Raw genomic sequence first — 22,117 nt, forward strand, 5'->3', positions numbered from 1 at the left:
GAGGAATCAAAGGAATAGTATCAGACAAATTCAATGTTTAAATCCACAAAATTCAATACTCACATATTTAAGTGGCAAATCAGAACATTTTTATACCCGAGCCTTCTTTGTTGAGGTAAAAAAATCTAAATCCCCAAAGGATGAATATCTCTCAGGGTCCTGTCAGATAGCTTGGTCCTATTTTTAAGTCCAGAAAATAAGCATTTAACAGACATACCAGCATGTACTCAGTCACAGGGTGAGTCTGGTTCAAGTTAAATATCACCTTCTCCAAGGAAGATTCCCTATCTCTCCCCTTCTCCCCTCCTCCCCTGCTATCCCCAGCCCCCATCAGCAATGACCTCTCCCACCTCACACTTGGTTTTGTATCCTTCTAAGGCACGTACTGTCTTCCATCAGACCTTTCTGTGTCTTGTCACTGTTCTCCACTAGACTGTAAGTTTCGTGAGGGCAGGGCACACCAAATCCCACGTATCTCATCTGCCTGGCCCCTAGCACAGCAAGTGCTGAACTTTTCAGCTTATCGATACCTCCCACATTGGAACCGAGCTCATCATATCCATCTAACATAATGGACAATGCAGGCACCAAGCTACTACAGTTAAAACTGATATCCTAGTTTCTGTTCACAGACCCTAAACACCACAAGTGGAAGGGACAAGAGATTTAACGTCTTCTGGTGAAAGTACTTTGGAGGAGAGACCTGGTCTGTGTGATTGCTGGAATGTGTCAAAACAGAAAGTGTAAGCAATCACTGTAGATATCGTGGGTTCTCTGGCTCCACTGCTGAGGAGCTACTTCCAGCAAAGCTGCCAGGAACTTCTCTGAACAAAGAACCAGAGGCAATGAACACTAATGCATGATCAGAACCCTCTAAATGAGGTCAGGATGGTGATGTTTTAAAATTGCAAATAGATGCACATGGCATCGGACTTCCCAGTGCACCATTCCCTCAGCCTCCCTCTCGTCTCTGCCTTCATAACCCTCTGAAGTTAAATGAGATGAAAACTTACCCAGTACTCGTTCTAGTTCTTCACACCGCTTCACCTCCCCAACAAATTTTCTCTGAAAGGCGCTTACATTCTGGTTGAGCTGTGGGGAAGAAGGAAAAAAAAAGTCATTAAAACAACCAATAACTATTCACTGCCTAGACTGAAGGGAAGCTCACGCATCCTTCCAGTGCTAAACCATCAAAGCCCTTTAAGAAAAGTAACAGCAGGGGCAGCTAGGTGGCACAGTGGATAGAGCCCCCGTCTTGGAGTCAGGAGGGCCTGAGTTCGAATCTAGCTTCAGGCACTTGACACTAACTAGCAGTGTGATCCTAGGCAAGTCACTTAACCGCACTGCCTATCCAAAAAAAAAGTAATAGCAGCCACTCATATTAATACTGTACCCTAGGGTTAGTGAAGTAGTTTCTTACAACCATCTGTAAGAAAAGGAGTGCAAATGTTTAGACACAGCCAGTGTGGGAATTTGTCTGGCTTGCCTGTGCATATTTGTTAGAAGGTTTCTCTCCTCCCATCAATAAGAAGGGGGTAGCGGTAGAGATGGGGATGGGAGGAAGAACAGAATAAATGCCTGTTATTTGAAAAAAAATTATTTAAAAAAAAAGAGTAAGAGGTAATATGGAGTGAAATGATCAGTGGGCTTAGAGTCAAGAGAAATCTGACCAATAAGCCAACCCTCACATTCCACAGCTTTGCTGACAATCACAACTTGAGACTCTGAGTCTCAGTTTTCTCACCCATAAGATAAAGATAATAATACACCCAGAACCTGCCTCACAGGGTCACTGTAAGAACTGAATGAAAAGAGATAATGTAAAATGCTTACAAGGTTTATAGAGCTATAAACAGTTGTTTGGTTGTTTGGGTTTTTTTTGGGGGGGGGGGTGTTGATTTTATCAGTGTGAGGAGGTTGAAGTATGGAAAAATCCATCAGTTAAATCAGATCAACACCTCATGCATAATGAGAAGGTAAGTGACTTAGCCAGGGTCACACCATTGACACGGGTTAGATCCATCAGACAGCTCTCTACCCAGTACACCAGACATAATGTCACCTATTATTTTCATTTCCATTTTACAAATGAGGATGCTGGAATTCAGGGACAAGTTACTTAACCCTTTCTGAGTCTCATCTAGAATGCTAACATTAATAATAATAGTAATAATAGCTAGCATTTATATAGCAAGTTTACAAAATACTTTACAAATATTACCTTATTTGATTTTTCACAATAACCCTGGGAAGTAGAAGCTATTATTATGCCCATTTTGCAGATGAGGAAACTGAAGCTTTGAAACTGAGTGACTTTCCCCAGGGTTATTCAGCTAGTAAACATCCAAGGCCAAATTGGAACTCAGGTCTTTCCAACTACAAGACCAGCTCTATTGTCCACTTTGACACCAAGCTGTCTCTAAAATAAACAGGCTGAACTAGATGGTATTTACAGAACCTTCTACCTCTGAATCCATAATCGTATAATTCTAAGTGATTTTTGCAAGATCACACCAAAATTAAAAGTTTTGACTCAGGATTTCAATCGAAACCTTCTAACTCCAAAACCAGTGCTCTTCCCACTCTACCAATCACCCTGCCCTCTAACTAGATGACGACCACTTCGAGGAGAGGTGCTGTCTTAGAGCCATAAGAAAATGCTTCCAGAAACCAAAGTCCAAACAGAAAATGATTTCACTTCAAGGTCCTGTGCTTTATCACTTTCAAAAGTAACTTTCAATTCCACCTCTGCTATGATTCCTGGCTTCATGTTTGTTTCTTAAAATCACATATGTTTAGGCAACTATTTCAAATCTCTGAATTCCTAAGACAACTTATTCTTCCAGAAGCAAAAGAGTAAGAGATAGAGGAAATACAGTCAATGTTGGCTATCCAGAATGCTGCTTTTCACTGAGACAAACCTATACATCTTCAAATCCTATCTTGAAATCAGCAGACTTTAACAGGAAAGTATCACTCCTATTTTATGCGAAATCATAAAAAGGAATAATTGGTAAAAAAATACTCCAACAAACTAGAGCTCAGTTATAGGATCACAGATTTAGGGCTGAAAGAGACCTCAGAGGTCACACAGGACTTTTATCACCTCATCTCTGTCAAATGACAATTACAATTATCAGAGTCTAATCTCTTGCATGAAAGGCAAGCAGGCTGTAGAAAGAGCTTTGTATAGAACTATGAGCTAATATTCATATCACCAACCACAACTATTCTAATATTGATATTGCTATGTTTGTTTTCTGAGATAACACTTAAACACACAGGCCTTTTTGCAACATTTACCAATGTCCATTCAGCCTTTGAGTTCATAGATAGGAAGGATCTCTGACCCAAATTATATAATCTTGGGTTTGGCTCTCAAGCTAGTAATGCTTTTTCAAAAGCTATATCATTTTATTACCAAAATTGGAGTGAGCAGGAACAGTCTTTCGACAAATGAAATTCTAGCTCCAAAGAATATAAAACAGCTGTCTCCCAGCCTCCACCTCTTATTAACACATATTTAAATAATTTGATAAAACAATGAGATGAATTGGACGTAAGCCCTTAAGGATTTATAAAATTCTATCTGATTTTATGAAATGTATAAAATCTTATAAATTCTATAAACATTTACAAAATTCAAAAATGTTCAACTATAAGCGTCATTTTATTACCGAGACCTTGCGAGTGAACATAAGCAGCAGCTTTTAAACTAAAACTAAAATTCTCCAACACTTAAAAGCACAACACTACAAAACTCTATGCCACAAATCAATTCATTCAATTACCTAGGGATACATTCTGCAGGTTACTCATCCTGGTGGGTCCACCAGGACACAGTACTATGAAAACATCTTGTTTCCCAAGGCCATTGTGGTCGATTAATGACACTTGTCCCTAAAATGGTCTAAAATGGTCCCTAACTACTTGATATCAGGAAAACCCTTGTCCTAATTAGCAAAGGTTTCGAGATAACTCAAGTTCATAGAAGGCATTAGGAGGAATTGACCACGAGCTATCAGACATCATTTAGTCCGAGCCGCTGATTTTACAGCTAGGAGACAAAATGAAAACAGTGGGAAAACAGGCCTTGTGTTCCAGTGTTGGTGCTGCCACTTACTAGCTATGTGGCCTTGAAGAGGAAAGGGAGGCTCAGAGAAAACTAACTTATCACCACTACACAGGCATCCTTCCTGTGGCTCATGTTCCTCCCTTGAAAAACGAAGATAACTCTATTTGCACTGCTATCACAGGGCTGCTCCACCTCTCTGCAAAGCACAATCTCAACACTGGCTGCTATTATTACAGACAGATTCTGGACAGACTATTAACTATCTAGTGCAGTGCCCTGTACACAGGAAACCCTTGTAAATATCAGGACAGAAAAAAACATGGGCATCCACACTGCAGCCACAAACATCACTGAGTAAGACATAAGGCCAAGGAAGGGATGGCTGGTCTAGACTGCCCAACACCACCCAGCACCAATGGCTGGGCACTAGATACCACCTCAGAACATCACTTATCAGCAGGTCACTCCTTTCTGTGAGTCTCTATTTCTTGATGTGTAAAATGAAGTGAATGAACTGGAGATGATCTCTGAGTTCCAGGGACACTTCCCATCAAAGTCTTAGAATTCGTCACCTCACCTCTGAGCCTCAATTTCCTCACTTGTAAAGTGAGAACAGAAACAGGCTGCCTCTCGGGGTGACTGTAAACAGCCTTTTCCAACTCTCAGCCCTTTCCATTTTCTGAGTCTGTTCCATTCACCTGTAAAATGGGGATGATGATGACAAGGGCATCCTACCCCCCACCACAGGGTGAAGTGAGGCAGGGGCTTGGCAAGCACCTAAGGTCCCCTGACCTGTGCGGCCCCTGTCCAAGTGTCCTCCCGGCTGACCTGGGCACTACAGAGGTGGGAGCTGCTGACTCCAGGCCCCCCAGCTTTCCTGGCAATAACCAGGATCGGTCCCAGCTGCGGAGGCTCCTCTAGGCTGCAGATCGGGGGAAGCTGTCCAGCAGCGAAATGGGCTGCCCTGGGAGGTAGTGAGCTCCCCCTCGCTGGAGAGCTGCCAGCAGAAGCCGGACCACGGCTCCCCGTCCACGAGTCACAGGATGTGGGGCAGGAAGGGAGCTCGGAGGCCGGCCCGGCTCGGCCCAGCCCAACAACCTCACTCTCCGGAGAAGGACACTGAAGGCCAGGAAGACCACATATCACTTTACAAAAGAGGAAACCGAGGCCCAGGGAGGTCCCAGTCTCACAGGCACAACCCCATTTGCTCCCACCCCCATCCCCCACGTTGAAGAAGCAGACCCAGAGGCGCAGGGGGGTCGCGGGACCGTGGCCATAGCTCTCCCTTCACGAAGGAGGAGCCGGAGGCCCAGGAAGACCCCAGCCTCACCAGGCCTCCTCTGGCGAAGGAGTAAACTGAGGCCGAGGGCGGGGCGCTCGCCGGAACACCTCCCCCTGCCCCGCCACCTCCCCCCCGCTCCGGTCCCCCGGCCAGCGGTACTCACGTCCCGAAACTGGGCCAGGCCCTTCTCTCCGAGGGCGCTCAGACACTCGTAGGCGGTGCCGGACTGCAGGAAAAGCTGCGCCAGGCACATGGCCTCGCTGCGGAACAGGGAGCCCATGGCCCGGCGCGGGGCCCCGCGAGGCCCGGCCCGGACGGCCCGGCGGCGCTCGCTCTCAGCCCGGCGCTCCTCCCGCGGCGGCCTCGCACCATGGGCCCGCGGCTCACTTTCCGCGCCCGGCCCGCCGCTCGTCCGTCAGGCCTCCTCTGCTGTGGCCGCCGCCACCGCCCCCTCTTCCGCCTCCTCTCTCGACAGCCTCGCCCCGCCCCCCGAGGCTACCGCCGGTTCCGCTTCCGGGTCCCCTCGGGGCAGGGCCGACTGACGTCATGCCCAGGGTTGTCGTGCCCGCCCCCTTCCCCGTGGTGGGGCGGGGCTGGTTGGAGGAGGGCCCAGAGGCAGCCAACCCTGGGGAAGAGCGGGCGGGCGGGAGAAGCGGGCCCCTCCCCCTTCCCCGCCCCGCGGCCGGCAGACTGTCTGCAGGTCCCTGAAATAAACACGGAGGACAGCCCGAGGCTCCGGGCTCTGGCGGCGCTGCAGTTCAAGGGCACGAGCCTCGGCGTCCGGAACAGGATTGCCTGAGAGTTGCCCGGTCCGGCCCGTCGGTAGTCATGGGTTCGAGTCCGAGGGAACGTACATTTACTAAACTCTACTTGTGCTGGGGGAGGAAGAGGCAAAAACCAAACCGTCCCTGCCCTCGGGGAGCTTCCCCCTAAGTTATGGGGGAGGGGCACCGCAGGTTGTGCCCGGACTCCTTAGTAGAAGAATCTGTTCATTAGACTTATTAATTCGGTGCCTAATAAATGTTTGATGGGCCGAAGAGGGAGACGAGACACAAGGACACAGACGAAAATGAAACAGTGCCTGCCCTCAGGGAGCCTACATTCCACGGTGGGGATGACGCAACCCGAGAGGATCTCTAGGTGATTGACCCCGTGCCACCCGCACCCCGCGGAGAGAGGCGCACCCACGGGGCAAAGAGCCGAAAAGAGTCCTGGCGTTCCGACAACCTGCGCTTAGTAAGCACCTACTTCATGCCAAGCCCTATGTCACGTGCTGGGAATGTATTCGTTTTTAAAGCCCCTCCCTTCAAAAGGAGCTTACATCACGGGGGGGGGAGAGGAGATACAACATTCATTCATCGAGCCTTTATTAAGCGACTACTGTGTACTGGGTAGTGGGGACACAAGCCCCTCCCCCCCAAAAAAGAGGTCCAGCCCTCCGGAAGCTTACCTTCTACCGAGGGGGTGCTACAGTCAGTAGTACACAGATTCACCGGCATAGGCGTGTATTAAGCGCCTACGGTGTACAAGGCTCGCTTTCGGAGAGCGTCCCTTCTGCTGCCGAAGTTTGGGATAAACTTTTAAAGTTGTTTTTAAATAACCACCTAAGCGATCACAAAAGAGGAACGCGGAGCCTGGGCCGAGCCGAGGGGAGGGGAGGGGAGGGCGGCCCCCTCCCCCCAGGGGGCGGGCTCTGCAAGCCAGGCTGGATCCTGCCCAGCCCAGCCCGGGCCCCCAGCCCAGCCCGGCCCCCGAGCACGCGGCGCCCAATGGGCTGCGGGCTCGTCCCCGCCCGCGGATTACCGAGGATCGTCAGCTCTAAAGGACTTGGGCGAGGCGAGTCCCTCAGGGCCGGTTAGCTCAGTTGGTTAGAGCGTGGTGCTAATAACGCCAAGGTCGCGGGTTCGATCCCCGTACGGGCCATGATCGTTTTAGCGAAGTTCCTTCTCAATTGGGAAACGGGAGTTTCCTGTCGGATCTCTGGACTCTTTCACTAAGCCGTGGAGAACCATAAAGTTTGAGTCGGAGGGTGGGAAGCCGAGTCGGAGATTACAGAGCTGTCGTCCGACGCCTGGGGAACGTGTTTTTCTTTGGAAAGCTGAGAAAACTAAGTGAACTAAAGTTCGTAACATATTCAACTCATTCTGATACCGAGACCATTTAACAACCCTTAGTTAACATGAAAGATTGGTGTGTACCGGGATAGGGTGTGCTGGGATGTGCTGGGATGGGGATGGAGGGCTATAAAGTGTACCAATTCTGGGGTCAGGAGAACTGAATTTGAATCCTCGTTCTGCCATTTCTGCCTTCTACCTTGGCCAAGTAACTTCCCTTCTCTGGGTTCCTTATTTGTAGGAAATGTAAAGGACTCTTCAGTGTTGGAGGAGCTTTAGAAAAACAGGCCCACAGATACACTGGTGGTGGAGCTGTGAATTGGCCCAAACCATTCTAGGAAGAAATTCAGAATTTTGGGAAGAAAGTAACTAAAAATGTTAGAACTGACCCAGAGGTCCTTGTACTATGCATATACCCCCAAGGAGGTCAGACGAGAAAAACCAGCAGTGGTTTGGGGGGGAGCAAAGAACTAAAGTAGAAAGGCCAAATAAATTTTCATATATGAATGTAATAAAATATTACAATGTGCTTAGACATGATGAAAATTAATTCAGTTAATTAAGAGTTGGTCTTTGGCAGAGTGCAGTAAGCGGGAAGATCACAACAATTGTAAAAAGCAAGCACAAAAAAAAAGAAACTTAATTGTGTAATCATAACAACCAAGCTTGGTCCAAGAGAGACCTAACCAACCAAGAATGAATGAATGAATAAATGAATGAATGAATGAATGAAAAAAGTATTCATTAAGCCTTCACCGTGTTCCAGGCACTGTGCCAAGCAGTAGAGACGCAAACACAAACAGGAAGGATAGTCCCTGCCCTTAATGATCTCACATTTGAATAGAAAACAACACATGAGGAAGTGGTGTTCAAAGAGGAGTTCCCAGGGCAGGTAATATTGATCTCAATGTGCTTTCAGTTCTTTGCCCAGGGCTATGGGTAAAGCAGTTTCCCCATCCCTGCCTGGATCATAGAACATTGCATTACACTGTTAGACCCAGCTGTGTTAATTTTGCTTTTATTATTATTATTATTATTTTGTTACAAGAATCTCTGAGTAAGTGAAGAAGAAATATATTTGACAGTGAAAGTGATGTTAATTTCAACAAAAAAGGGGGGGGTGGGTAGGTAGGTGGGAATGATAGGGCTGGAATCTACAGTCTTTATGGTCCCTTAGAGTTTTAAATCTTATGGTCCTACGATTTTGCCAGGAATAACAGAAATATTGGTTATCCCTGCAGATATAGGTAACCACATAGACTACCCAAGTAGAACTGGGCGGTTGATAAGCCTTATTCTTATCAGAACTCTGTGCGGAATTCAAAAGAAATCTCCACTCTTTGATGCCATTGTCCGACAAAGACTTTCTATGAGAAGTGATTTCTTTTGCTCATTTCATGTACTACAATCAATTCAAGTCTCCATTGTCCAAACTGATAAATGAGATGTAGACAATGATTTTTAAATGTGGTGTCTACAAAGTTCATACTTAGCACTAGAATGCACTGACACAAATACCTTTACTTCCACTGCCTACCATGCTCCGATCTTCTAATTCAACCAGGACACAAAAGGACCCAGAGAGGCACCACCCTAGCCCTACAGTCCCTTTTAGGATAAACTGAGAGTTAATGTTGCTGGAAATGACAAATTCGAAAGCAATGATTTTTAAATTAATCTCCTATAAATTTCTCTGTGATTAGAATGGACACTGGAAATTCCTTTGGTCTAGTCAATAAGCATTTATTAAGTGCCTTATATATGTCAGCCACTGTGCTAAGTAAGCATTAGGGAATACAAAGAAGAGAACAAAGAAAAGCAAAACCTGTCCCCTGCTAGGAGGGAGGGAAGGAAAGAAGGAAGGAAAGAAAGAAGGAAGGGAGGGAGGGAGGAAGAAAGGGAAGGAGGGAAGAAGAAAAGGAGAAAAGAAAGAAGGGAGGGAAGAGAGTAAGGGAGAAAAGAAATAGGAAAAAAAGAAGGGAGGAGGAAGAAAGGGAGGGAAGAATGAAAGAAGAGAGGGAGGAAGGGAGAAGGAAAAGAAAGGAGGGAGAAAGAAAGGATGAAAGGAAGGATGGAAGGAGGGGAAGGATGGAGGGAGGAAGGTAGGAAGGAAAGGAAGGAAAGGTTAATTAAGATCACAACAAGGAAAAGGTTATTAAGGGAGGGAGAGAAGAAGAAGGGGGGAGAAAGGAAAGAAATAAGGGAGGCAGGAAGGAAGGAAAAGGAGTGAGGAAGGGAAGCAGAAAAGAAGAAATGGAGGGAAGAAGAAAAGGAAAGAGGGAAGAAGAGAGAAAGAAGGAAGGGAGGAAAGGAGGGAAGAAAAGAAAACAGAAGGAGGAAGAAAAGGAAGGAAAGAAAGGGAGAAAACAAGGGAGGGAACAAGGAAGAAAGAAAGGTAGTGAGAAAGATAGGGAGGGAGGAGGGGAGAGAAGACATGAAGTATTTGTGAATCTGCATCTCCATAGCACCTACTATGTACCTACTGTAAGCACCCACTATGTGCTTCCCAGGATGACGACTGCGAGTACTGGGCTGTCTCCACCAGAATCTGAAGGGAGACGATGGTCCTGGTGGTGCTTTGACTTGCCTGGTCCATGCTGCTTCCGGTCTCTCCCTCAGGGCATCTTGCTACTTCAGTAAGGCTGGCTTGCCTGCTCTGTGAGCTCAGTCCAGTGGCAGGCCCTTGTTCTGCATATGCCCTTTATTTTAAGGCAGGAGACACATGGCCCTACAGAGATGATCACTTCAAGCAACAAGCATTTATTAAGCCCTTACTGTGTGCCAGGCACAGGGCTAGATGCTGGGGACACCAGGACAAGGAAGGAAACAATCACTACCGCCAAAGAGCTACCCTCTGGACGGGAGAGACAAGATGCGTATAGAGAGAATAAGCAGAAAGGACGAGCATAAATAGCTACCAGGTAGAGAACCAGGTGGCTAAGGAGACAGGGCAGCAGAGCAGGGAAGGGATGGGGATCTGAGGAGGAAGGGGACGCCACAGGACAGAAAGGAGGCTCGGGGGAAGCCAGGGCAAAGGCCAGGCGGAGATGGAGCAGAAAGAAAGCCAGTGTAGCTAGATGGTAGAGGGAAAGGAGGAGAGCGATGGCGGGGGCCAGGTGGGAAGGCCTTTAAAGGCTAAATGGTGTTGGGGCCAGAGGGAGCCCCCAGAGCTTGTTAAGGCAGTGACTTGGTGAGGCCTGTGAGGTCCTGAGAACAGGACTTGGGCAGTGGCAGGGGTGGGTGGGCGGAGGCTACTGCAGTAGTCCAGATGAGAGGAGAGGAGGGCCTGAACTGAGGAGTCTGTGTGAGTAAAGAGAAGCTGTCAGGGAGGAAAAATGTTGTGGAAACAGGAAAGGCAACACCTCGAACCTATAATATGATATGATATACGATATCATAAAATAATATAATGTGATATAAAATAGAATAAAATAACATTTGTACTGCCTGCCTCATAGGATCAATAAAACGAAAGCATCTGGCAAACCTTAGAACGCTGAATAAATGTCAGCTATTTTTGCAGGACAAACAGGACATCAAATAAGAAGAAAAAAATTACTTAAAAGAAAAAATTTTATTCATAGTATGCAAAATCTATTTAAACCAAAGGTCATCTAGTAAAGTGATATAAATCTAAGTGCATTTTTAAAAAAAAAAAATCAGTTCTTATTGACCGAAAAAAAAGAGGTCCTTTAAGGAGATTGGTCAAAAGCATAAGTTTACAGTTTATGAATACATATTTAACTCTTTAAAAAACTGATACTTTTTTACATTTTATTTTAGGGGTTCTAGTCTCAACTCTGCTAATGACCAACTGTGTGGCCTTGGTAAGCCACTTTGAGGATGCCAAGGTTTGCACCAATGACTGCTCTACTGACTTCGGCCCTTCCAGGATCTGTGATTACCCTGGTGGGAGTATCACCACCACCGGGGCAGATCAAGTCCCCTCTCCAAGGCAGGCCCCTCTTCAAAGACAATCTCCAGGAGCTGCCGCAGCTGAAAATAAAATCCACTAACTGGTTAGTGGCCAGCCCTTGGAGCAAGTGACCTTAAGAAGCAAACTGACTGATCACTGAATACCACCTGTTTATAGAAACTAATAGAAGTGTCCCTAAGTGGAGTTTTCCATGACGGCCGCAGGTCTCAACCACAGTGTCGCTGCTGCCTCTGAAGACTCTCGGAAGTCAGATGGAGATGAGGTCCCACACCCTGATGATTTTCATCCAGATGCTGTTGAACAAGATCATCACTGTGAAGACGAAGGCCAGCACCAAGATTTTGGCAACAGAGGAGTCGTAAGCCTCTCCTGGAAGACAACAAACATTAGCCACGTTCGAGCGGCAACTCCCAGGGCTCGTGACGGGCAGCTGAATCGAAAAGAAGAAGCAGCAGCTCTGGGTAACGAGGAAAAAGAAAAGAAACCCTCAATGACAAAGCCAAAGGTGACAAGGCAAAGGAGCAGACACTCAGCCAAGCCCTTGCCATCCGGCATTGCCCCGCACCTCCCTCACTGTCTCCAAGGTAAGGGACGTCTTCGAATGGGCAGCAGGATGAGAGTTAACACAAGCACAAAAAGACCAAAGGCACAAACAGAAGTCAGTTTCCATTGTGCTTACAGAGATCATTGTCCTAATTAACCCCTTTCATTCTGGGTGAGCACTACAGCAAGATTTTTGTTAGCCCTGAAATCTTAGGTCTTAGAGTCAGGAAGACTCCTCTCCCTGAGTTCAAATACAGACTCAGACACTTACGAGCTGGGTGACCCTGGGCAAGTCACTTCACCCTGTTTGCCTCAGTTTCCTCATCTGTAAAATGAGCTGAAAAAGGAAACGGCCAACCACTCCAGGATCTTTGCCAAGAAAACCCCAAATGGGGTCGGACATGAGTGAAATAAGTGAACACCAGCACCAACATCTCTGGAGCACACATCTCCCTGCACAGCCTCAGCCCCAGGCGTGTTATACCCCTCCTCTTACTAGCAGGTTGGGTCTCCAAGGGGATACATATTTCTAAAACTATTGTTTATGAGCCCCTGCAATGATCTCTTGACTGATAAATCACTGGCTTCTTTTTTAAGTCCTCATCCTTCTTGTTCTGCTGTTTAGTCATTTTTCAGTCATGTCTGACTTTTTGTGACCCCATTTTTAACATTTTCATGGCAAAGATACTGGAGTGGTTTGCCATTTCCTTCTCCAGCTCATTTTACAGATGAGGAAACTGAGGCAACCAGGCTGAAGTGACTTGCCCAGGGTCACCCAGCTAGTCAGTATCACAAGCAGAGTTTGAACTCAGGAAGATGAGTCTTCCTCATTCCAAGCTTGTCACTCTCTGCACTGTGGAACCACCCAGCCACCCCATCCTTCTTGACTTCACGGCATTTGACATTGTTGCCCAACCCCTCCTCCTGGACTGTCTCTCCTCCCAGGATCTTGGGGACAGCATTCTCTCCTAGTTGCCCTTCTCCCTGACAGGCCACTGCCACTTGGTCTCCTCTGCTGGACCATTAGTCCCATCCCACCCCCTATTTAAGGGTATGCCTATGGGCTCTATCCTGGGCTTTCTAGTCACCATCTGTACTCAGTCTCTTCTCTGCGCAGACAATTTCCAGATCTGTCAATCTGGCCCTCATCCCCCCAAGCACCAAAATGGATGTCCTGGAGGCATCTCAAACACCCCCCAACAAAGTCATGGTGGCCTTTCCCCCGAGGCCCAGGCCTCTCTCCTATGGAGGCTCCTCAAGCAGCCTCCCAGGCATTCCTGGCTCTGCCCTCTTGTTCACTGCACACAGGCAATAGCTGGTCAGGCCGCCTCCTCTCTGCCCCTGCCCACCCGCCTGGCTTTCCTTGGCTGTCTCCATGTCTCAAGGCTCTGCTCTCGGGAATCCATCCTTTACACAGCTGCCCAGGAAAGCTTGCTAAAGCACGGAGCTAACCATGTCCCTCCCTTGCTCAAGACACCCTTGTGGCTCCCTATTACTTCTAGATTAAAATGCCAATCCTCCATTTGGCTTTCAAATCCCTCTGCAATCTAGCTCCAGTTATTCATTCATCCCTTAAAATTTCCAGTCAAACACTCCATCCCATCTCTACACCTTTACCCAGGCTGCTCCCCCCCCTTCACCTTTAAGCCTGGGCTCAGATGTCCTTCCAATTGGACACCGATCCACCCCCCCCCAAAAAAAGACCATTTTACATTGTATGTATGACATACATGATACTCTGAATCAAACATATTCCCATATATGTATGCATCATACATACACACACACAATTTAATTTCTGTGGGCAGTTCACTTCCCCCATAGAATGTCAGCTCCATGTTGTCTTCAGAGCCTCCCCTGCCACCTGGCCCATCACAGGTACTAAGTGCCCAGACTGCAAGGGGCTAGTTGTGTGTTTGTTTACTCCTTTGCCTTATTATCTAGTGTTAAATGAGAAAACTTCAAACGCAAATTAAAATGAAAACCTCATCTTTTTATTTTAACCAAATATCTGCCTTTGCCGCCCCTAAAAAAGTGCCCCGTGGATCCCAAACCACAGTGGTCTTCTGAATATCCTGAGGATTGCTGATGACTTCCCTCCCCGATATGGAATCACTCAGCCACTCACAGACAGGAAGATAAGACCGCGTGGCGGCCTAGCACTCTCCCCTACCTTGATAATTCCTGGTCAAGGGGAAAATGAGCTCTGGCCAGCAGACTTCATTGTTGGTGCAATCATGGCTCGCGAGACTGATCTGGAAACTACAAGACACACTGGTAAGTGGCAAAGCCAGGACGATGCCAAGACAGAAAGTCGGCCATCAACAGAGGAAAGGGCACCAAAAGGTCGGAGGATCCCAGAACTAGAGGGAGTTGAAAAGGTAGCAGGCCCAGAGTTCCTAGTCCACTGCTGGCCCCTCCCCCACCTTTCCTGCAGGCAGAGGAGGAAAATGAGGTCAGAAAGGCAAGATGACTCATCCCCAGGGTTCCAGAGCCATAAGTGTCAGAAGCAGGAGTGGCATCGGGATTTTGGTGACTCTGATGCCACCATCCATCCACTATCCAGCACCTCCTAAACTGTGGGTTGCAACCCCACATGGGGTGGCAGAAAATTTGGCAACAGCAAAAGGTTTCTGAATGCGTGACCGCCAAAAATTAATTAAAAATCAAACACGTAATGAATCCAAGGCGTTTCTGGCGCACTTGCCAGTGTTGCATCATGCAGCTCTACTGCGGCCTTGGCTCTGAACACAAAGCATATGCACGTGCGAGACACATGCCCTCAGGCCACACGACACCAATGAAACGGTGCCCAAACTCGAAAAGATGTCTCGAGTGGAAAAAGTTCAAGTAACCCTGCTTATACCACCAGATCTCTCTTCTTTTTAAAACTGTGTATGATCTCACTTCCTAATATTTTCAGACACTAAAGTGGCTGTTACCTTGTCGGTGGCTGAGGTGGTTGAGGAGGTATTTTAATAAACTGGACTGAGACACTGATAGGGAAAAGACTAGGCTTATCTTCACAGGTCATCCCGCACTGAAATTGCCATGTGACAGAAGAAAAGCTGAAAAAAGAGATTCCAGGCATGAGACTATAATCCACTCCTGGTGAGAACAGCAGGTAAACTTTCACAGATGGCTGGGGGCCTTTTCATTCAGTTTCTTACTCGTCTATCTCAAACCAAGCTGGGCCCTGGTCAGAAGGAGCATTCAGTTCATCTGGATCTAGGAATCCCATGTGGATCATGCATCTGCACCAACCTAGAGTTAAATACAAACCGAACGGACCAAGTCCACTCAGGATGACCCATCATTGCAATAAAGAGGTCCATCCATCACACTGCTAAGTCTTTGTCTTCATAAGGGGCAGCCTTTGCCACTGTCACTGCCAGGGGACCTGAGGCTTCCCCTGCTCCCATTAACGCAACGCCAAGTAGCTCACCTGACCTCTGTGCCAAGCATCATATCCTGAGGAATCCCTTCCAAATTACCGCCGTTAGAAATAAGGAAGTGAATAGTCATCATGGCAGGCACATCCGGGCAGATGCCTTTTATGTCTCCAAGATGGAGACTGTCCCCGGGAGAAGGTCCATCTCTCCCTGTAAGAACAATGACAAGTTATGCCTTTGGGGGAAATGATGCAAAACATTCTCCCTACAATGCAGCTTGAACCTGATAATATTAAAAATTCAGAATCATGAGATAGCAAAATTCCCATGTACAAAGACTGACTAAAACCAAGACTAATCCATTAAAAAAAAGATAACAGTAACTAACCATCCCCAGGGCTGCCAGATGTGTATCAGGGCTGATACACATCTCATAGAAAAGAGTAGAAAACCATAGGATCACGTTTGTCTTTTCTTTTTTTTTTTCTTTAAAGATTTGAAAAGTATTTAATGTGCATTATTACATGTAATCCTCTCAACAACCCCGTGAGCTATGTGCTATTTTTTAAAAATATTTTACTTGTTTTAATCAGCCAAGATCTACTTTCTCATCATTCCATCCCAACTACTCCCCATGTCCCTCTGCTGAGAACACAAGAAAAACAAAACCCACTCCAAACGTGTATAGCGAATCAAAACAAATTTCCACATCGGCATATCCAAAAAAAATACATGTCTCATTCTGAGTCCTTCACATTTCATCACCACTCCTCTGGAATCCTGGTTGGTCATTACATTCAGAAGGAAGGGGAAAGGATTAAGCATTTATATAATGCCTACCATGTGCCAGGGACTATGCTAAGCACTTTTTTACAAATATTATCTCATTTTATTCTCACAACCACCCTGGAATATAGGTGCTATTATTATGCCCATTTTATAGTTGAGAAAACTGAGGCAAACAGAGGTGAAGTGACTTGCCCAGGGTCACAGAGCTAGAATGTGTCTGAGGCTAGATTTGAACTCAGGATTTCCTGACTCCGGCTCAGCACTCTCTCCACTGTGCCACCAGCTGCCTGGCATAATAGTATTCCATCACATTTATAAACCATAAATTATTCATTCATTCCCCAATTTATGGGCACCCCCCTCAGGTTCCCATTCTTTGCCACCTCAAAAAGAGCTATAAATATTTTTGTACGTCCTTAGAATTAATTTTGCTTAGGACCAGATGAATCACTCTCTTAATCTACTCTCCCTCTAATTTCCCTTCCCCCTTTTCCCTTTCCTTCTTATATTACTATTGAGTGAAATTGTACCCAGCTTTCTATGTGTATACTCTTCCTTCTTTGACCAGTGCAGAAGAGAGAGAGGTTCAGGCTATCAGCTGCTTCCTCCCACCCTCTCCTCATTTGTACAGATGTCTACTTGTGCACCCTCATTATGTAAGATAATTTTCCCAATCTTCCTTTCCTTCCTCGCCTCCCACGTCCCCTTGTGCTCCTCTTCCCCTCTCCATTCTTAAGATCAACATATAACAGAACCGCTCCCTGGCCGTGTCAAACAGAACTCCCTCTGTGAACCCTGATGATAACAGGGACCAGAGAGGACACGTGTATCATTTCCCCAAATCTGAATGTAAGCAGTTTGTTTAGTTGCTTGTCATTATTCATTTGTGTTTACCTTTCTAGGTTTCTTTTCACTCCTGTGTTGGTAGTTCAAAGTTTCTCTGTAGCTCTGGTCTTTTCATCTGGAATGCTTGGAAGTCCTCTACTTCATTAAAGATCCTTTTGGATTTGGGGGGATTTTTTTTGCCCTGTAGGATTATACTCAGTTTTGATCAGAAAGTTGTTCTTGGCTGTAAGCCCAGATCCTTGACCGTTTGACCTTCTAACATATTCCAAGATCTCTGCTCCTTTAAGAAAGTAGCTGCTAAACCTTGTGTGTTGAGCCATAAATTCCCTTTCCAATTCTTTCTTCCATAAACTCTCATTTCTTTTTCTTTTTTCCCTCAAGTGTTCTCATTCCATTTATTAAAATTTTTTTTAAATCTTTTTTTTTAAAACTCTTGCTCCATCTCTTCTAGAAATTCTAGTCACTTTTATGACTAACCCGTGTTTTTTCTGATGTTCTGTTACATATGTTGTGGAGTCATTCTCTTCTGCATCTATTTCTTGAGCATCTCTGCCACCATAATAGCTCGTTATGGTGGAGTTTGTCTCTTGTTTGCTCATTCTTCAGCCTACTTCCTGACTGTAGACTTGATGTCAGGGCTGGGTTCTGTGCATTTCTGGAGGGAAGGTCTGGGGTAGTTCTGTTGCTGCTTTCTTGAGGTACTGAGTATTGTGTTATCCTAGGATCTCAGGGATATCTCAGGCTGGAGAGCTGCAAGCTTTCAGTATTCTCCAAGTGGTTGGCCCAAAACAAAATCTGATTGCTACCCTGTGGTCTGAGCTCTGCAAGCTTCTGACCTGGGTTTGGATCTGAGTAGTAGTGGATGTTGCTGGACTCCACCCCTCTCAGCCAGTTGGAAAGCTCTGCTGGCTCTGAGCAGCAAAGTTCTAGGCTTCCCTTGGGTCTAGCATTCCTGCCTTGGCTGTTCTTCTATATGCTTGACTAGATGCTGGAAGCTCTGAGCTTTGGGGCTGAACTGCGGCCCTGCTGCTGGTGGCTTCTGAACTTCCTCTTTTCTCTGTACATCACCCACGGCCTCCCTACCTGGGATCACTCCTAAGAGCAGGTTTCCTTCTCACTCTGCCCTAGATCTGTGACACAAGAGTGGGATATTACTATGCCGAGGTCACTGTACAATGTGTCCGATTGTGGCTGATCAGACCGATACGAGCTCAGAAGGCTCTACCACAGGTCGGGCACAGGGACATTTGGAGTGGAGATGGCTCTAAATTTGCACATCTCACATTTCTTTTGAGCTGCCGCAATTCTGCTTTGCTCATAAAGCATGGCACCTTCTTGGACGAGGGAACGCCATGCTGAACAGTCTTTTAACAGAATCTCCTATGTCACACAATCAATACTAAAATTCTTCAGACAGACCTTGAGAGTGTCCTTGTATTGCTTCTTCTGACCTCTGTATGACTGCTTGCCTTGTGCAAGTTCTCTACAAAATGGTCTTGTAGGCAAATGTGCATTTGGCATTTGGGCTACATGGCCAGCCCATTGGAGTTGCACTCTCTGCAGTAGAGTTTGAATGCTCGGCAGCTCAGCTCAAGAAAAGACCTCTGTGTCTGGTACCTTATCTTGCCAGGTGATCTCCAGGGTCTTCCTTAGATGATTCAAATGGAGGTTTCATAGGCATACAACAATGAGGTCAGCACAGCACCTCTGTAGACCTTCAGTTTGGTAGACAGTCTAACACCTCTTCTCTCCCATACTTTCCTTCAGAGCTTCCCAAGTACTTAACTAGCTCCAGCAATGTGTGCATCAACCTCATCATCTATGTGGATAACCTTGGAAAGTAAGTGAACTTATCCACAGCATTCAAAATTTCTCCATTTGCTGTAACCAATGGTTCCATGTATGGATGGTGGAGAACCTGTTTTCTTGGTGTTAATTATCAGGCTAAAATTAGCACAAGAATCCATCCATACTCTGTTGCATCTTAGCCTCAGAGGCTGCACTGAGTACATAATCATCCATGAACAAAATCTTATACCAACGCTTCTTTCACTTTAGTCTTGGCTTGTAGCCATCTTGTCCATCTCAACCAATTGGCTACACAAAGTATAAAGGAAGCATGATTCAAAAGCTACAAATGGCAGTTCACATATTTATGCTATTTCACAGTCTGACGTGTATTTATTAAGCACTTACTATGTGCCAGGTACTATGCTAAGTGCTGAGGATACAAAAGAAGGTAAAAACTAGTCACTGCTTTCAGGGAGAGAAACAACATGCAAACAACAAAGTATTATAGACAGGATAAACTGGAGATAATTAGCAGAGGGAAGGCACTGGGGGGATTGGGACAGGCTTCTTGCAGAAGGTGGGATTTTAGCTGAGACTTGAAGGAGGCCAGGGAAACCAGGAGGCGGAGATGAGAGGGAGAACATTCCAGGTACAGGGACAGCCAGAGGGAAAGTATACAGTCTGCACATGGAGTGTCTTATGCTAGAAACAGCCAGGAGGTCTTTAACTTACATATTATTTCCAGCCAGCCATCAAGAAGGTTCTGATAGTCTGAGTTGCCTCTCTTGGCCACATGAGTAGCTTGTACTAATGAATTAAGTCTGTTAGTAACCTCTTCCCTGCAAAAGAGATTAAAGCATTTATTATCTCGGAGCCAAAGGACCCTAGACTCCAGTCTTATTTGATCAGTTTAAGTACTGGATTTAATCACTAATTGCTTAAGTATCTTAACTATTTTTCTTGGGGAGCAACAACTTGGGTGGGGTTCCCCAGAAAGTCCCAAACTTCGCCAGTTCACGTACCCTGAGGTTTTCGGTAAGCCTTCCACATACCCCTTAGTCAATCTGAATGGAAAAGGATTTTCAAGTTTACCTTGCATATGCACATAAGGAGTAAAATAGACTAATTAATTTCAATAAGATAATGTTATTTACCAAATTTTTCCTGAAGCTCCTTGACAAGCTTCTCATAACTAAGTTGAGAAACTCTGGTACAGTGGATGGAGTGCTGAACTTCTGAAGCCTGGAAGACATGGGTTCAGATTCTGCCTCTAATACTTGCTAGCCTCACATCTGTGTGTGTCAAAAGGATATAGTAACACCTGAAGCACTGTATCTCACAAGGTTATTGTGAGGTTCGAATGAAACAATGTATGTAAAGTGATCTGCAAAACTGAAAGCACCATATCAATGTCAGTTATTATGATAATGATGATGGGGATGATGATGGCATTAGGAGTTGGCTGGGTTTCCCTATTGACAGACCTGGAGAAAATATGTATTCATGAAAATCACTCACATTCCTCAAGTGCTTTGTAAAGTACTTTCTTTAAAACAACCTGGTGAAGTAGGTATTATTTTCTCCACTTTACAGAAGAAAACTAAGGTAGGGAGCCCAGAGTCACACAGCAAGTAAACGTCTGAGGCAGGATTCAAACTCGGGGCTTAGTGATCCCAGGCCTCCTGCTCTTTCCACTATACCAAGCTGCCTCTCTGAGTGCCAGTTGTGTGGAGGCTCCCACTAGGCCCCAGAGCTACCAACAGTGTCTCTGCCCTTCCTTATTTTATACTCTAGAAACGGAAATGAGGCTATACAAAGAACTGTAATACAAGTTAGAATGTGATTGTGACATCAATAAAATACATACTTTTATACATATAAATACTGATATTTTATATCATTAAGAAGAAAGGAAAAAATCAATGAAAGATTTACAGAGAGAGGGTTAACTTTCAGCTGAGACCTGGCTGAGAGTGTTCAGGGCAGGCATTCCAAAGCCAGGGGCCCTGGAGCTGGGCAGAGATAGGGGAGGGCACCAGAGCTGGGACTGGGGGACAATGGCTAATCCAGTTTGGCTTTAGCACAGGGTCATGAAATGAGCCAAGAGGAGTAATTAGAAGTCAGACTGTGGAGTATCTTAAATGCCAGTCTGAGGAGTTGGAATTTTGTCATAGAGACAATAGGGAGTTACTGACGGCGCTTGAGTTAAAAAGTAGCATGACTAGACTCAGGCATCCAGAAGATAACTTGAGCATCAGGGTGAATGATGAATGGATTAATCAGAAAGCAGAAAGCCTGCAAGACAGGAGACTAATTTTTAAGAAGCTATAACTAACTCTTGGAAAGAGTCCAAGGGAGAGAGCATAAGAGAAGGAAAGGAAGTGTTAGCATTGTGAGTAGAAAGGAAGGAATAGGGGGCAGCTAGGTGGCACAGTGGATAGAGTGCCAGCCCTGGAGTCAGGAGGACCTGAGTTCAAATCTGGCCTCAGACATTTGACACTTACTATCTGTGTGACCCCCGGCAAGTCACTTAACCCCATTGCCTAGCCAAAAAAACAAAAAAGAAAGGAAGGAATGGGTAGAAAAAATATTCTTGAGCTGGGTACAATGGTCAAGTTAGGCCCCAAAGCAGACATGAGAAAATGCACATGGGCACCTTTTTTGCAGAGGGCATCGGGCACCGTCAGATTCAGCTGATTCAGTTTTGTGAAACTGCTTGTGAATGTTCTTTCACTTTTGTTTTTATTACAAGGGATGGTCCACTAGGAGGGGAGGGGATAGATACTTGTAGTAGAACATGCTTGGACATAGGGAGTGAGGGTGAGGGAGGAGTCAAAGGTAAACGTGGAGTGATTGCAAATGGAGAATGTTAGAACACTGACCCAGAGAGGCAGGGCACCTTATGACACAGGATGCTAGAACTGGAAAAGACCTCGAAAACAGAGCACGGAACGTTAGCACTTGAAGGGAGCTCACAGGTTACTTGATCTACTCTTCACGTTTTACAAAGGAGGAAACTGAGGCTATCAAGAGAAACGGAGAAACTGGGAAGAGGGGCAGATCTGGCGAGAAAGAGAATGAATAGTGTTGGACAATATGTCTTTAGAAGGCCTTTATGCTTTCTGGCATATAAGCAAAAGACACGTCATTGGCAAACGAACCAGAATGAGCCAGCAGGCAGAGATGGGCCATTCCAGGTGAGCTTGGAGCTCCAAAAGTATGTTGTTGTTGTTGTTATGTCATTTCCGACTCTTTGTGGCCCCATTTGGGGTTTTCTTGGCAAAGATACCGGAGTGCTTTGCCATTTCCTTCTCCAGACCATTTTACAGATGAGGAAACTGAGGCAAA

General features: G+C 46.0%; 1 protein-coding gene and 1 non-coding gene across 2 annotated transcripts in view; one reads left to right on the forward strand and one right to left on the reverse strand.

The window, feature by feature from the left end:
- Positions 1-22,117, reverse strand: part of LOC114036811 — an 85,405-nt gene that overhangs the window by 37,753 nt on the left and 25,535 nt on the right. The window contains exons 14-24 of the mRNA XM_027853516.1: positions 19,502-19,608; positions 15,397-15,553; positions 14,894-15,019; positions 14,125-14,213; positions 11,661-11,777; positions 6,992-7,175; positions 6,808-6,824; positions 6,099-6,232; positions 5,754-6,061; positions 5,521-5,719; positions 1,014-1,092 (exon numbers count right to left, since the gene is read on the reverse strand). Coding sequence (XP_027709317.1) covers positions 1,014-1,092; positions 5,521-5,719; positions 5,754-6,061; positions 6,099-6,232; positions 6,808-6,824; positions 6,992-7,175; positions 11,661-11,777; positions 14,125-14,213; positions 14,894-15,019; positions 15,397-15,553; positions 19,502-19,608 — 1,517 coding nt within the window. The remainder of the gene's footprint in view (positions 1-1,013; positions 1,093-5,520; positions 5,720-5,753; positions 6,062-6,098; positions 6,233-6,807; positions 6,825-6,991; positions 7,176-11,660; positions 11,778-14,124; positions 14,214-14,893; positions 15,020-15,396; positions 15,554-19,501; positions 19,609-22,117) is intronic.
- Positions 7,207-7,280, forward strand: TRNAI-AAU. The gene has a single exon. It is a non-coding gene; the product is annotated as a tRNA-Ile (tRNA).

The sequence above is a fragment of the Vombatus ursinus genome, unplaced genomic scaffold (genome assembly GCF_900497805.2).
Source record: "Vombatus ursinus unplaced genomic scaffold, bare-nosed wombat genome assembly UNPS02009994.1, whole genome shotgun sequence".
NCBI lineage: Eukaryota > Metazoa > Chordata > Mammalia > Diprotodontia > Vombatidae > Vombatus > Vombatus ursinus.